The sequence below is a fragment of the Podarcis melisellensis genome (genome assembly GCF_964234715.1).
Source record: "Podarcis melisellensis genome assembly, chromosome: 1".
In the NCBI taxonomy this organism is placed as follows: domain Eukaryota; kingdom Metazoa; phylum Chordata; class Lepidosauria; order Squamata; family Lacertidae; genus Podarcis; species Podarcis melisellensis.
In genome coordinates, this window is record NC_138528.1 from 123980782 (window position 1) to 123994074 (window position 13293).

The window sequence follows — 13293 nt, forward strand, 5'->3', positions numbered from 1 at the left end:
AATCTCCATCGACATGCAAAGCATTTTTTTTTTAAGTTAAAGGATTTTTAAATAGAAGTGGAATCAAAGCAATTCTACTGAACTAACCAACAATAAGAGAAAGTAAGAGTAAAGAGAGTCCAGTTGTCATTTCAAAATCCAGTAATGTGAGTGTCAATGACCCACAACAAATTCCCCCTTGAAACACACAATGGCCCCCATTAAATATGACTTCTATGTAGGCACTGGGTAGCATATAAGTCTATTGTGAAAGGCAAGTCCCCGCTTTAGAACTCAATTAACAGTCTCTGAGTAACAGAGTTTTGAGAATGCTCAGCAGATACGGAACCTTTAGAGGTAGTGGTTTGCCTGAAGATGTTGCTGGACTCCCAACTCCCATCAACCACAGCACATGGCCAATGGTCAGAGAGGATAGGCGCTGCAGCTCCAAAACACCTGGAGGCTTACAATCTTGCTCTCCCAATGTAAAATCTTCCCACTTTCAAATGGTTAACCAGAAAATAAACACCTGAGAAATGTTAAAGCATTGTGAGAATCCACCGACTTTGACACAGGAGTTTCACTATGTGTCAACAAGGCCTCAGGCAGAACGGCACAGGCAGATTAGAGAAGGAAAGAGAGAACCAGTCAGTGTGAGTAAAATGAATGCGTAGAAGTACACACAGGGCTTGAAGACCTAAGTATGAATGAGACAGAAAGAGCAGAGGCAAACAGGAATGGATCCAAGGGGCAAAACAACGGTGTGCTCAAACTCCAGGTCTTCTCACTCCACTCATCGATTCCCTTACGCGCATCCTGAGCCCATATACTCATTCCTGTTTCCCAACCCCTCCATTTCTGTCTTGCCTCTTTCTCCAGCAATATGCCATCGGCAGGAAGAGTCAGGAATTGTGACGATGTGTTTCCGAACGTGGAAGGAACGGTCAAAAATTGTGACGACGTGCCTCCATACTGGGCAGCAGAAGCAGCCAAAGATTGTGTCGCTGAGCCTCCAGGTGGGGTAGGAGTGGCAACGGGCTGTGGCAGTGAGTCCTGAGACTGGGTATGAGAAGTCACAGACTGTGAGGATGTGCCTCCAGATGAAGCAGGAACAGCCACAGACTGCGTCGATGAGTAGATGCAAGCAGCTACAGACTGTGAGGATGAGCCTCCAGATGGGGGAAGAACAGCTACAGACAGGGATGATGTGGCTCCAGACAGGGTAGTAGCAGCTATAGACTGTGATGATGTGCCTTCAGGCGGGGTAGGAGCAGCCACAGACTGCGACGATGAGTCCCCGGATGGGGTAGGAGAGTCCACAGACTGTGATGATGAGCTGCTAGAATGGATACAAGCAGTCAACGCTTTCAGAGGACTCAACATTTAAGCACCTTGCTGTTGTGTTCCCTGGCAACCTGGGTGGGCAAAATGGCGTATCCACCTTGCCTTCCTATTGGTCAGAACTTAAGGCCAGCCAATCAAGCACAAAAAGAACACTCAGTACCCAGCCAGAAGCTGATAGAATTCATGACTGCAGCTTTAATGCAGCTAGGTAATTTGTTTAAAGGGACGCGGGTGGCGCTGTGGGTTAAACCACAGAGCCTAGCACTTGCCGATCAGAAGGTTGGCGGTTCGAATCCCAGCGACGGGGTGAGCTCCCGTTGCTTGGTCCCTGCTCCTGCCAACCTAGCAGTTCAAAAGCATGTCAAAGTGCAAGTAGATAAATAGGTACCACTCCGGCAGGAAGGTAAACAGTGTTTCCGTGTGCTGCTCTGGTTCGCCAGAAGCGGCTTAGTCATGCTGGCCACATGATCCGGAAGCTGCACACAGGCTCCCTCGGCCAGTAAAGCGAGATGAGCACCGCAACCCCAGAGTCGGCCATGACTGGACCTAATGGTCAGGGGTCCCTTTACCTTTACCTAATTTGTTTAAATATTTGTAACCCACACTTCAGCACCTTGTGGGCATCCCTCAAGATAACTTACAAAATCCAGTTAACTAAACAGAGTGCCAAACCGAAAACTAAAATTGGATTTTATCCTAGACTGTACATTCTAGTGGAAAGAATTCTGACTTAGTAGATTCTGAGATGAAACTAGATAAATGTTTAAAATACAGAGAATGCCCTGCCCTGCCCACTTTGGCTACAATTGAGGAAGGGAGCACTATTTGGAATCAGAGAACAGACATCATTATCCTCCACCCTTTCATTTGTAATTTGAGCACTGAATTAGAGGAAATTAGGAGACTGTGAATGAATGGATGTGAATGTGAAAGGAGCTTCCTTTTAAAATACATGGAACTGGTGAATAATGGCTTCACTAACCCATACCAGACAGAACTTTTGCAGCTGAATTCTGAATTAATTGGCACTTCCAAATCATCTTTACAGGCAGTCCCATGTAAAATTCATTACAGTAGCCCAATCATATTGTAGCTAGGAGGAAGTCCTGGTCTCAAGACCTTCTCTAATGTGACAAATGCTGTATTTGTTTCAACACACCTCATCTTCTTTTCAGCTCACAATCAAGTCCAATGGTAATCATGAAGACATTCTTTAAAAGTGTGTCCATATATCCTACTCTACAGAAGACAGCCATCTATTTGGAGAGCCTTCCAGTCCAAGTCCTAAAGCGGAAACAGGGAAGGGAAAACAGGGGCCTTGAAGTTGCCTATTAACAGTTAGCACCCAAAACTGTGCTAACTATGCAGGCACCTGTTAACAGTGTAGGCACCTGGTTACAGTTTCCTTCACTATGGTGAGATGTATTGTATTTCTATTTAATTTTTAGCAATTATTTCCATATGCAAATTTTATGCAAGCATGTGCTCTCCTTTGTCCTTCTATTGGTGATGAATGTAATACAGGAACAAAAAAAATAAACAACTTTACTGTGAAAATAGTTGGCATGATTCTCTATTTTTGGACCAAAACATCTTTTTAAAATATCAAATATTGGATAAAGGCATAACAATTTGGGAGTTTTAATTTTTAAAAAATAAAAATTCTGTCCTAGCTGCTTGAGCAAATCAAAACCTTAAGCTTGCTCTTTCACACCCTCTATTTGTAAATATGGGTATCTCCCTTGGATAGTGAAATATTAGAATGATCTGTAGTACATTCAGGACAAAATTGTAGGCTTCAAGTACCACTTAAACCTCCACACCTGGTGGGAAGGGGGCAAGGGGAGGTGAAGGAGGGGAGGAGATAATGTGTTTGGCTATATGCCAAAATGACAGAACTAAAAATATCACTACAAAATAAAAAGTAAAAAAAAATCCCAAACCACACTTTACTTTGCATTCCCTCTTTTCTGCTCATTCTCTCCACATGCAGTCAGCATTCTGTGGCGACTGAGCATGCCCAGTTCTCATTAGGCTTGAGCGTGGGTGATGACATTTTGGGAACATAAGCAACAGCAGTCACAGCTGAACATCGTAAATAATGGGAATGAAGCGGTGCCCACCGAGAAGACTCTTCAATACTGCTCTGCATCTACGCTCTTAGAAAACAAACAACAACATTCGTTTCTATTATTCTAGATCAGGAAAGGGGAACTTTTGGCCCTCCAGATGCAGCTGTACTACAATTCCCATCACCCCTGGTGACTGGCCGTGCTTGCTGGGCTGGTGAGAGTTTAGTACAGCAACATCTGGAGCACCAAAAGGTCCTCTAAATGATGAGGCCAATGTCATGTTCTCTTTTCACCCTCCCATGTATTTGTGATTCGAGGACCCGATCCCCGCTTGGGGAATGAAGACACGTGGACACAGTATATTAGGTTAATGGGCAAGAAAAGGCCACAACTTTATTGATTACAGCATGTGAGAAGGTATTGGCTTAGGCATTGGACCACAGCAAATTTGACTCCATCCACTCGGAGAGGGGTGAGTCTGATGAGGGGTTAACTACCAGTAGGGGAAGCCTGTTGATGCCAATACAACTATAAGCTCTCCCCTGATGTCACCGAAGGTCGTGCCATGGCGCCGCGCTGCACAGGGCATTGGACAGGATCCACGACTGCCGGATTCCTTTAACGGAATACCAATAAGTGAAGGGGTAGGCAATGGCCACACCTTGCCCTTCCATACACCAACAACACATTCCAATGCCTAACCACCAAATACCAAGAAAGTTGTGACGATTGCTACGAGGTAGGCAAAGAAAACCAAGAAGCCGGTGCCAATTTGCCAATTGGAAAAAAAATCCTACGGGGTTGCCTGGGCAACCAGGGCAACCAACCATGGGTCCATAGCAAGGTCGAGCAAGAAGCTATGCCCTAAAGGGAGTGGTGGGTGGGTGACTCATGGAAAATCTGAAGCGCAATAGGGGGGAGAGCTGGCGCAGCCACATTTGAGCGGCTAAACCACGCCCCCCGCGGTGGCACCCAATTGGGTGCCCAACTGGGAGGTGTGGTGCGCCAGCGATGATGAGAGGGCAGGGGGCAGAATGCCCCCTGCATGACGCGGGAATCATCTCCCGCTCACAATCCCTCCCCTCCGGAAGGAGGAGAGGCTTTCTCAACACAATGTTATGCGTTGTGTAGATGAACTCTGATATAAGGTGCCATCCACAACTCACACAGTTGCCTGAGAGGGAAGTAAAGAAGAGGTAGAGTCACCAAGCAGTCTGGAAAAAGCAAAACAAACAAAAAACAGACTTCTAAGCTTCCAGTACTTAAAAAGGTCTCCTGCTACAGTATCAATGGATATTTTTACAGCAAGATAATTTGCTTCACCCATCAATCTGTTACAGCTCAATGACAATTAGGATTAAAATAAGGAGAAAGCCAATTAAACCAGTACATTAGGTCAACCCTACCATTATCCCTACAGCTCAGAGACACATTTTATTTGTTCCAAGATTTTCATATTGTAATTTATCACAACGCTAATACAAAAGTCTAGATGCCAAGTATAATTGAATGCAGCTGATTATAGGGTGGCTCTCAAAGATCCTTTCAACACATGGTTTAAATGTAAGCCCTTGAAGAAGTTCTGCTGCCACAACAATTTCCAGTAAAAATACAGAATAAATTCAAGAATTTTTCCCTCTGAGTTTCTATCGGCTTACAACATGAAGAGAAACTTACAGGTATGGGTCTTCGCTTCAAATGTACAATGCAATGTGCCTAAAGAAATAAAAATCTCATAGGAGGTCTAAGCAACTTCATTCCAGGTAAATCAGTACAGTGGTACCTCGGTTTACAAACTTAATCCGTTCCTGAAGTCCATTCTTAAACCAAAACGTTCTTAAACCAAGGCACGCTTTCCCTAATGAGGCCTCCCACCACCAGTGCCCTTCCACCGTTCGGTTTCCGTTTGTAGACCAAGGTAAAGTTTGCAAACCGGGACACTACTTCCGATTTTGGGGGGAGTTCATAAACCAAATCGTTCGTAAACAGGACTGTTCTTAAACCGAGGTACCACTGTATAGGATTGCAGCACTGGACACATTTCAGTCTCTTGACTTTAGTGAAAATAGGAGTCAAACCATTGCTCCAGCTAACCCTGTAATGTCTGCACTGGGTAGCCGCAACTCTCCAGGGTTTAAAAAAAGTGTCCCTCCCGACCCTACCTGCAGATGCTGGGGGTTAAACTTGAGAACTTCTATATGCTCAGCATTGAGCTACGGTCACTTTCCTTCAAGGAAACCTTTAAACAGAAGGGACCATCTTAGAAGAGGCATCCCACATTCTCTCCTTTGCAGCAGAGAACACCTCTTTTAAGGAATACATGGCCTCTTGCTGCAGTAGCACTCCATGGAGGCCAGATCTGCCACCACCTCAGAAACGCACCCCCCATGCCACCTCTACAGCAGTCTCTTGGTGAACAGGAGGCACTGCTGGCCTTCTTCCACCCCTGGGGAGGAAACACGAGGGCTGCCCTTTAGTGTCTCCTGGGCTCTGCCCCCCCCCCCCAGCATGATTCAGAGTAGGCCCCTTTTCCCTCTGCAACAGCCTTTCATTCCCACTTCACCCATTGGGTAAGGCTGATTTGATTCCTCTACCCTCCCCGCTACTGTTCCAGATGTAGATCTTTATTTTCCTCTTGTTCCAGATATACAGGTGAAACTCAGAAAATTAGAATATCGTGGAAAATTTCATTTCAGTAATTCAGCTTAAAAGGTGAAACTAATATATGACAGACTCATGACATGCAAAGCGAGATATGTCAAGCCTTTATTTGTTATAACTGTGATGATTACGGCGTACAGCTGATGAAAACTGAAATAAATGAACTTTTCCACAATATTCTAATTTTCCAAGTTTCACCTTTAGGTCTTCATTCACCCCTTCTTCCCTGGCCAGGGGGTGGGGGCATTTGTGGTTCACCCTAGGTGCTAAAATGTCTTGGGAGATACCTCCTGTACTGGCCTTTCAATAAACCACCAAGCCCTTTATTCCGTGACTTTTTAATATAGGGTGACCTGCATTGCTGTTTACAAGAGCAATCCTAAAGGGGTGAGAGAAAGAGAATCCGTGGTGGATCTACTGCCACTTCCTAAGTTCTGCTGGGTTTGCACGTGCAGGGAAATAACCCCCTCTTCATTCCCCATCATTTTACTCTTTTTTCCCTCCTGTTTGCCGGTGGGTGAGCAAGGAGCCCCAGATAAAGTTATGACTTTGCATCTAGTGGAACCAAAGCTTCCCCTGATTTCTGGCGGCAGAGCAGCAACAGTAGGGGAGGTTTCTGCCTCCAGAATGAGGCATAAGGTAACTTTTTCCCTTTTGTGCCAGTTACTAACACATTACAGCATGGTGCACACTGATTAAATCATGGCATCAAAAGCAATCGTGATGGAAATTGCACACTGGTAGACCTGTAAGGGAGGGTGGGAAAGGGGCTAAAAACTGTAGCGAGTTATAGCCTGAACCAGATCTGGAGACTGCAAATAGGCGAAGGATAAATGACTCATTTGTTGCTGCTGCTCAATACAAAAGAACAAGTCATTTGGAACCCTGACATCTGGGGAGTATTTCAAATGGGAAATTTTGTAAGCAGATCGGTCTTTTAAAAATTCATTCTGCTAATGCAACATAGGTCTCCTACAGATTCCTCAGCACTTTTATCAGTGATGATAAAGCAATGACTCAGCACCCCATTAAATGTTACCCTAGCTGTGTGGAGAGGCCCTTCTTCAGCTCCAGCGTGACAGGGTCAGCATTTAATGGACCCAAAGTAAATGTGTGGAGAGACATATGTAGGGAATCCCAGCTGTGGAAGAAGCATCCTGCCCAGAAGGAGAGAGGAGGAAGACTGTTGGGAAGACCCTTAGCCCCCCACCCCTGTTGGATCATTTAAATGCTGATCCACACTTACAGGACCTGCTCACAAACAAATGGCTCTCATGAGGTGGGGCAGGGACGGCAAACATGGTTCCCTCCAGATGTTTTTGGACAGTCAGGGATGAAGGGAACTGTAGTCCAACAACATCTGAAAGGCACCATGCTGCCTACTCCTGAGACCCTGGCAGACATGGTTTGATTTCATCATACCATCAGCTCTCTTACAATGGCAATTATCTATGGATTGCATTTTCTGATATATATATTGACAAATTAGACGATACCACTCAGATTTTTGTATGGGCTGCCACTGACCTTGATCGGCATCTTTCAATTAAGATTGTGTTCATGAATATGAAGGAACGCTTCAACACATTCAGCTGATATCAAATGTTAAATTAGTAGGTCCTGACACATTACTGTTTATATTGCAAAAGTTTAGGATGTTACCGCTTAATTTTTATTTCAGCAATTCATTCTTTCTTTCCTTCCTTCCTTCCTTCCTTCCTTCCTTCCTTCCTTCCTTCCTTCCCTCCCTCCCTCCCTCCCTCCCTCCCTCCTTCCCTCCTTCTGTCTTTCTCTCTCTCTGTGTGTGTGTGTGTGCGCACACATGCATGTACACACACAAACTATCTGATCATTACATAGTAGTCTAGCATTTGATCTGTCCACACCTTTCTTCTGGCTGGGAGATTGCTGGGTTAATTTTAAAATAATAGTAGTAATAATAATTTTAAGAATAGGCTTAACACTGCAGCTTGTGCAGACATTCAGAATGGCTACAGCAGCTGATGACTAAGTATCTTAACAGCATAACTTTCCTGACTGAACTTAAATCAAATGGGGCTGATATGGGTGAATAACCCACATTTGAGGGGGTGACTACTTACAAAATTTCTAAAAAACAGGAAAAGCTTCACTAGAAAAAAGACCAAAAGAAGACACTAATTTGCTTCTTCTTTTTTTACAAAAAAAATGCAGATACTAATTTATATGTATTGCTGCAAATTTATAAATCATGACTATTGAAACAGAAATCCAAGACCATTCACCAAAGTGGTGAAGGTTGTTGGTGGGTTGCCTGTGTGCCTGTTCAATTGACTGTCCAGGTATGAATATATTGGCAGGCACCTTCAAGGCCTCTCTTGCTCTCCTTTCTTGGGGTTCTTCGTCTCTAAAGCAGACTTGGACTTGACGGCCCTTCAGATACCAAATGCCTCCAAAAGCTGGGTACTTTCAAAGAAAAGACTTTCTCTGGCAGGTCTTCATACAGACAACTGTCCTCTGTAACCTAAGGATGCATGGCAACCCTAGGTGTAGTGATTATGTTGTAATATAATAGGTCTATAATGTTCTCAGAAATCTATTAAACTTCCCCCATCCCCACTCAGAATGCCTATTTCCTATCCAGTTTATTGCTGCTATTAGAATTAATGTGATGTCAATTTCCCTGAAACCGATACATAAATTCACGCCAGTCCAATCTGCAAGTGTAATTCCAGTCCACTTTCATTTACCTCGCCAAATGATGTCAGATTTTAATTAAAACGCTTTAGCTGAAAATTAAATGTCAGCAGTGATGCAGAGTTGCCGTTAAAGGGGTGTATCAAATAAGTAGCAGACATTTTAAAAAGAAGCAAAGGCGGCAGCACGTGGCTAAAAATGATGATAATGGAGCAACGGAGGAACACAGTGTGTGAAAGAGAAGGATATAAGAAGGGTAATCATGGGCTTTTACACAGTATCTGGTCTCCTTGGTAAGATGAACATGAAGAAAAGGACACATTACCAGGGTTTCAGGCAAGTAACATTCCCAGCTCTACCTGGAGAGGCAACAGGGGCGAGTAAGACAACAAAACCATCTGTAAAAGCAACTCACATCTCCATATATACAATGGTAATTGGGACAAAGGTGGGTGATCAGACATTGTCATTCCTTGATTCCAACCAGGTAATGTCTGAAGGATGATTCACACAGCAAGCACTGTCCTAGATAACGATGATACTCAGACAACAACAATACCCACACAGTTTTATGTGGAAAGGAAGTTGTATTTTCCCAGCAAGAAAAGATTGTTGTTTGAGTGTGGGTGAGCGCATTCAATGTGTGCAGCATTATCTTGAGGGGAAACATCTGGATCATGCTCAATAGCACAGTAAGAACTGCATTAATTATTGCAGGAGGGGTGCTTTTTCTAGAAATAGCCCCTTTACCTACTGTTGGGGTTTTCTTGGAAGCTAAAAAATATTTCTTAAAAAGGATCAGTTGCTTCAACCATGATTATTATTATCATGATTATTATATTATTATCAATAATATAAAAGATTATTATCTTTTTTGGTTAAAAAGTGTGACACTTACTGTAACAACTTCATGATGAGTACCGGCGCCTATTTTTCTAGGAAAGAAACACTGATTATTATTACTTGCCAGAAATTGTTTTCTGCTTTAACTTTATGTATCCCACTGGAGAGAAGCCATTATTAATGCATGCATGCTTCTGGAATGTGTTTTGCTGACCATCCAATAAACAGCTAATCAAAGATAAAGATCTAGACATTGTAACATCCTATTTAACGTTTATAGCCAAAAAAATTAAACAATTCTTTCTTTTAAAGAGATGTTGTTCTAGAATACTGTACACACTGATTATCATTCCATTTTAATTTGCAAGGGACGCACAAAGTATTTTTGATTGTTATACATTTAATTTCTCAAGGAAGGCTCAGCATTAAATCTGATGAGCAACCTATGCAGTAGGGATTTTCAGAAGCTTAGTACTTGCTCCACTAAGATCACACCCTGCAGGCACCATCAGCAAATTGTTCTCTAAGGACATGTCTGTCCATTTCCTCCTGCAGCCCTCAAATCTGTATTTGTTTATTAGCAGCTATGGACTAATTTCCTCTTTGTTGTTCTGCGCTACAGGTTTCTCACATCTGAAGATGAAGTTGGACTGAAAACCCAGATGACTGTTTGGTTCGAATATAGGTAAGCTACATTTTCTCTTATTAAGAGAGCCTGGGAGGAGTAGACAGGGTCTGTGTGCTGATTGATGGTGACAATAAAGAGCACTGAGAGCTGATCCAAATAATCTAGGAATGGGTTCCATATTTTTTCCAAAAGGCTTCCAGCATCTGCCTTCTAGAGGCAACCCACTCTTTAGATGCCATTTCATGCTGCCCAAGCTTGGTTTTCTGAATCTTTAACACAAAGCCCTTTGGTATCTGTGTGTACCAGGCCTGAACCAAGACTGCTGTGATTGAGAAAATGCCCCTACAGCTGTGATATGCCCCAATAATAGATTCCCAAGCAGTTAGCTACTAAAACCACATTCCAGATGCTCAGTGCTAAGACATAGTTTATTCATTGAGACTGCACTCCCAGATAAGTGTGTATAGGGCTATTGCTTAACAGTGCACAAAATTAAATGAGCAGGTGGAGTTCAAGGTAAAGCTGATGCATCTCACCATCTCGCAGATCAAAAGTCCCTACAGGGTGTGCAGTGTCACAACACTGGCAGGACCAGTTTTCTGCCGTCTTTAAGTGTTTAAGTATTAAGGACAAGTGGGACACGGGTGGTGCTGTGAGTTAAAGCACAGAGCCTAGGACTTGCTGATCAGAAGGTCGGCGGTTCGAATCCCCATGACGGGGTGAGCTCCTGTTGCTTGGTCCCTGCTCCTGCCAACCTAGCAGTTTGAAAGCACGTCAAAGTGCAAGTAGATAAATAGGTACCATTCCGGCGGGAAGCTAAACGGCATTTCCGTGCGCTGCTCTGGTTCGCCAGAACCGGCTTAGTCATGCTGGCCACATGACCCAGAAGCTGTACGCCGGCTCCCTCGGCCAATAAAGCGAGATGAGCGCCGCAACCCCAGAGTCAGCCACGACTGGACCTAATGGTCAGGGGTACCTTTACCTTTAAGGACAAGTGGGGGCTGAGGGGACAAATGCACTAGCTCTACCCTTTAGCCGCCTGTCAATGTTCTCATTACCTTCCATGGGTTGGAGGGTGAGAGCCTCCTTTGCTAGTGACAAGGGTTCTAAGTCATGTGTGGAGCCTCCATGAGGTCAAAAGGTCCCTGTTTCAGAAGAACATCACCCACAATCTGCAGTGCAATGGGAACAGCAAGAGGGACAGTGCTATCGTGTTTGTCCCTCTGTGCCCTGCCCTGCTTGTGTGTTTACTGAACATTTAACCTGAACACCTCTGGGTGCTGCCAGACTCCAAATCCCATCAGCCGCCAGCCAGCAAGTCCAATAGCCAGGCATGATGGGATCTAAAGTCTACCAGCATCTTCCCAAACCCTGAACTAGAGGCATTATTATGCAGAAGAACATCTTTGGATTTAGTTTCACTTTTTTTCATGAACCCATGTCCTCCTCTGGGGTATGTGAAGCAGATGCTATATTATGAGGTATGCAACAGTCCTTCCATGATTAGAGAAGTGCACATCCTTAGCAGACACACACATTTTGAACTTGTCTTAAATGGCAAGCTAAAAAAGGTGGCATTTGCTTAACTAACGTTAAAGAGCACCAAAGAGAACCTTCGGATGCCCTTTGATGGATGGAAATTCTAATGCCCGGGAATGAATTTTTCAAGCAAAATGTCCTAAGAATGTGTTTCAGGGTCCTGAAGAATGAGAACTGATAACCTTTCACATTGTTGCTGAGATATGGTAACCTTCCCATACTTGCCGTTTGACAAGAACAGGTATGATTTATTTCATCTACAAAAATAGATACTCCTAACAAGCCAACCTGATAATTTGATTTGAATTCTGAAGCTCAAAGGCTGTAAAAATGCCAGATAAAGTTGAAATATAAAATTGTACATTGCACTGGGCTCGCAACAGACCTTGTTCTGCAGTCCACAACCCTGTTCAGATGAAGCACTTGGACACATGCCAGTTGTGTCATGTGGATGTCTGTGTGACTCTATATCAGCTCAAATCTAACAATCTGAACTCAGCTGGGTCGTTGCTTAACCTTTGCACGCACATAACAATTAGCCTTGGGAAAAAGAACCTGGGCTTTTTTGCACTATCATTTTTCCCTTAATTGATTGACTTCAACATCTTCCAGTCTCTGACTAGAACATATAGGTCATGCATTACACTTGCTTGTTATTCTAAAACTTGTCACCTTTCAAAATTTGTTTAAAAACCAATTAAAGATTGTTTTAAAAGAATTGGATGAATTTTGAGCAATTGCACCCATTCCCCCACTGGTGAAGTTGGTTTTGTTTGTTGCAGGAGGAAGAATGCAGTAGGGGGATTGAGCCCTCTTCAAACAGTGTGTACTTTATACCATTCTAAAAAGGAGGACTGCACCTATCCGACCAACCCCCGACTTCTGTCCATTCATCAGCTCCCTGAACATTGAATCTCTTTGTGAAACATGGGGCATTCCTTCATACACACATTCAACTTCATAGATGAGGTTTACTGTGAATTACTATGTGAAGCTTGGGTTGAGATCCCCATGCCACACGTTGAAAATGCAACAAACGCTGAACATCTGAAAAGATATACTGTGGAATCATGATGAAGCCTGAATCTGGGATACTGAGGGAGTCATTTGCATCACATTCCAAACAGGCTGCCATACGGCAGAAGGCTTCACATGGGCCAGCAACCACAGAGATTGTGGTTGATTTGGGATAACGGAAGTTGCAGTCTGGCAACATCTGGGTAGCGTCAGCTTCCTCACCTTGCACAAGAGAAATGGAAAGTGCCTTTAAACCCAGGGACCCTCTGTCAACTGCATCCGCCTCCCCAATTTATCTTGGTGCAGATGGAAATAAAATATCCCGCAGATTGTGCTGATGATGTATCCTGCTTTGCAGTTCATTATGCTTAAACTAGAAAAATACTAAAGACATGTTTCTCGATAAGCCTGACAGATTACATAAAGTCATTGGAGTTTTACAAGGGGAAACATTTTCAAATGTGTTGATTAAATTATGACTAACGACTTGGACCCATAGATATAAATCTCTAATCTCATCAGCACTAATGATCT

The 13293-nt window shown here is 43.6% G+C and overlaps 1 protein-coding gene across 2 annotated transcripts in view; it reads right to left on the reverse strand.

The window, feature by feature from the left end:
* The window catches only part of PLCL1 (phospholipase C like 1 (inactive)), a 184669-nt gene that overhangs the window by 41747 nt on the left and 129629 nt on the right, over positions 1–13293 (reverse strand). Inside the window, exon 1 of one of the 2 annotated variants that reach the window (XM_081906700.1) lies at positions 847–1407. The exons of the other annotated variant lie outside the window; for it this stretch is intronic. Within the exon in view, the coding sequence (XP_081762826.1) occupies positions 847–1362 (516 nt within the window). The 5' untranslated portion in view covers positions 1363–1407. Of the gene's footprint in view, positions 1–846; positions 1408–13293 lie in introns of those variants that run through there. 2 annotated transcript variants of the gene reach the window in all.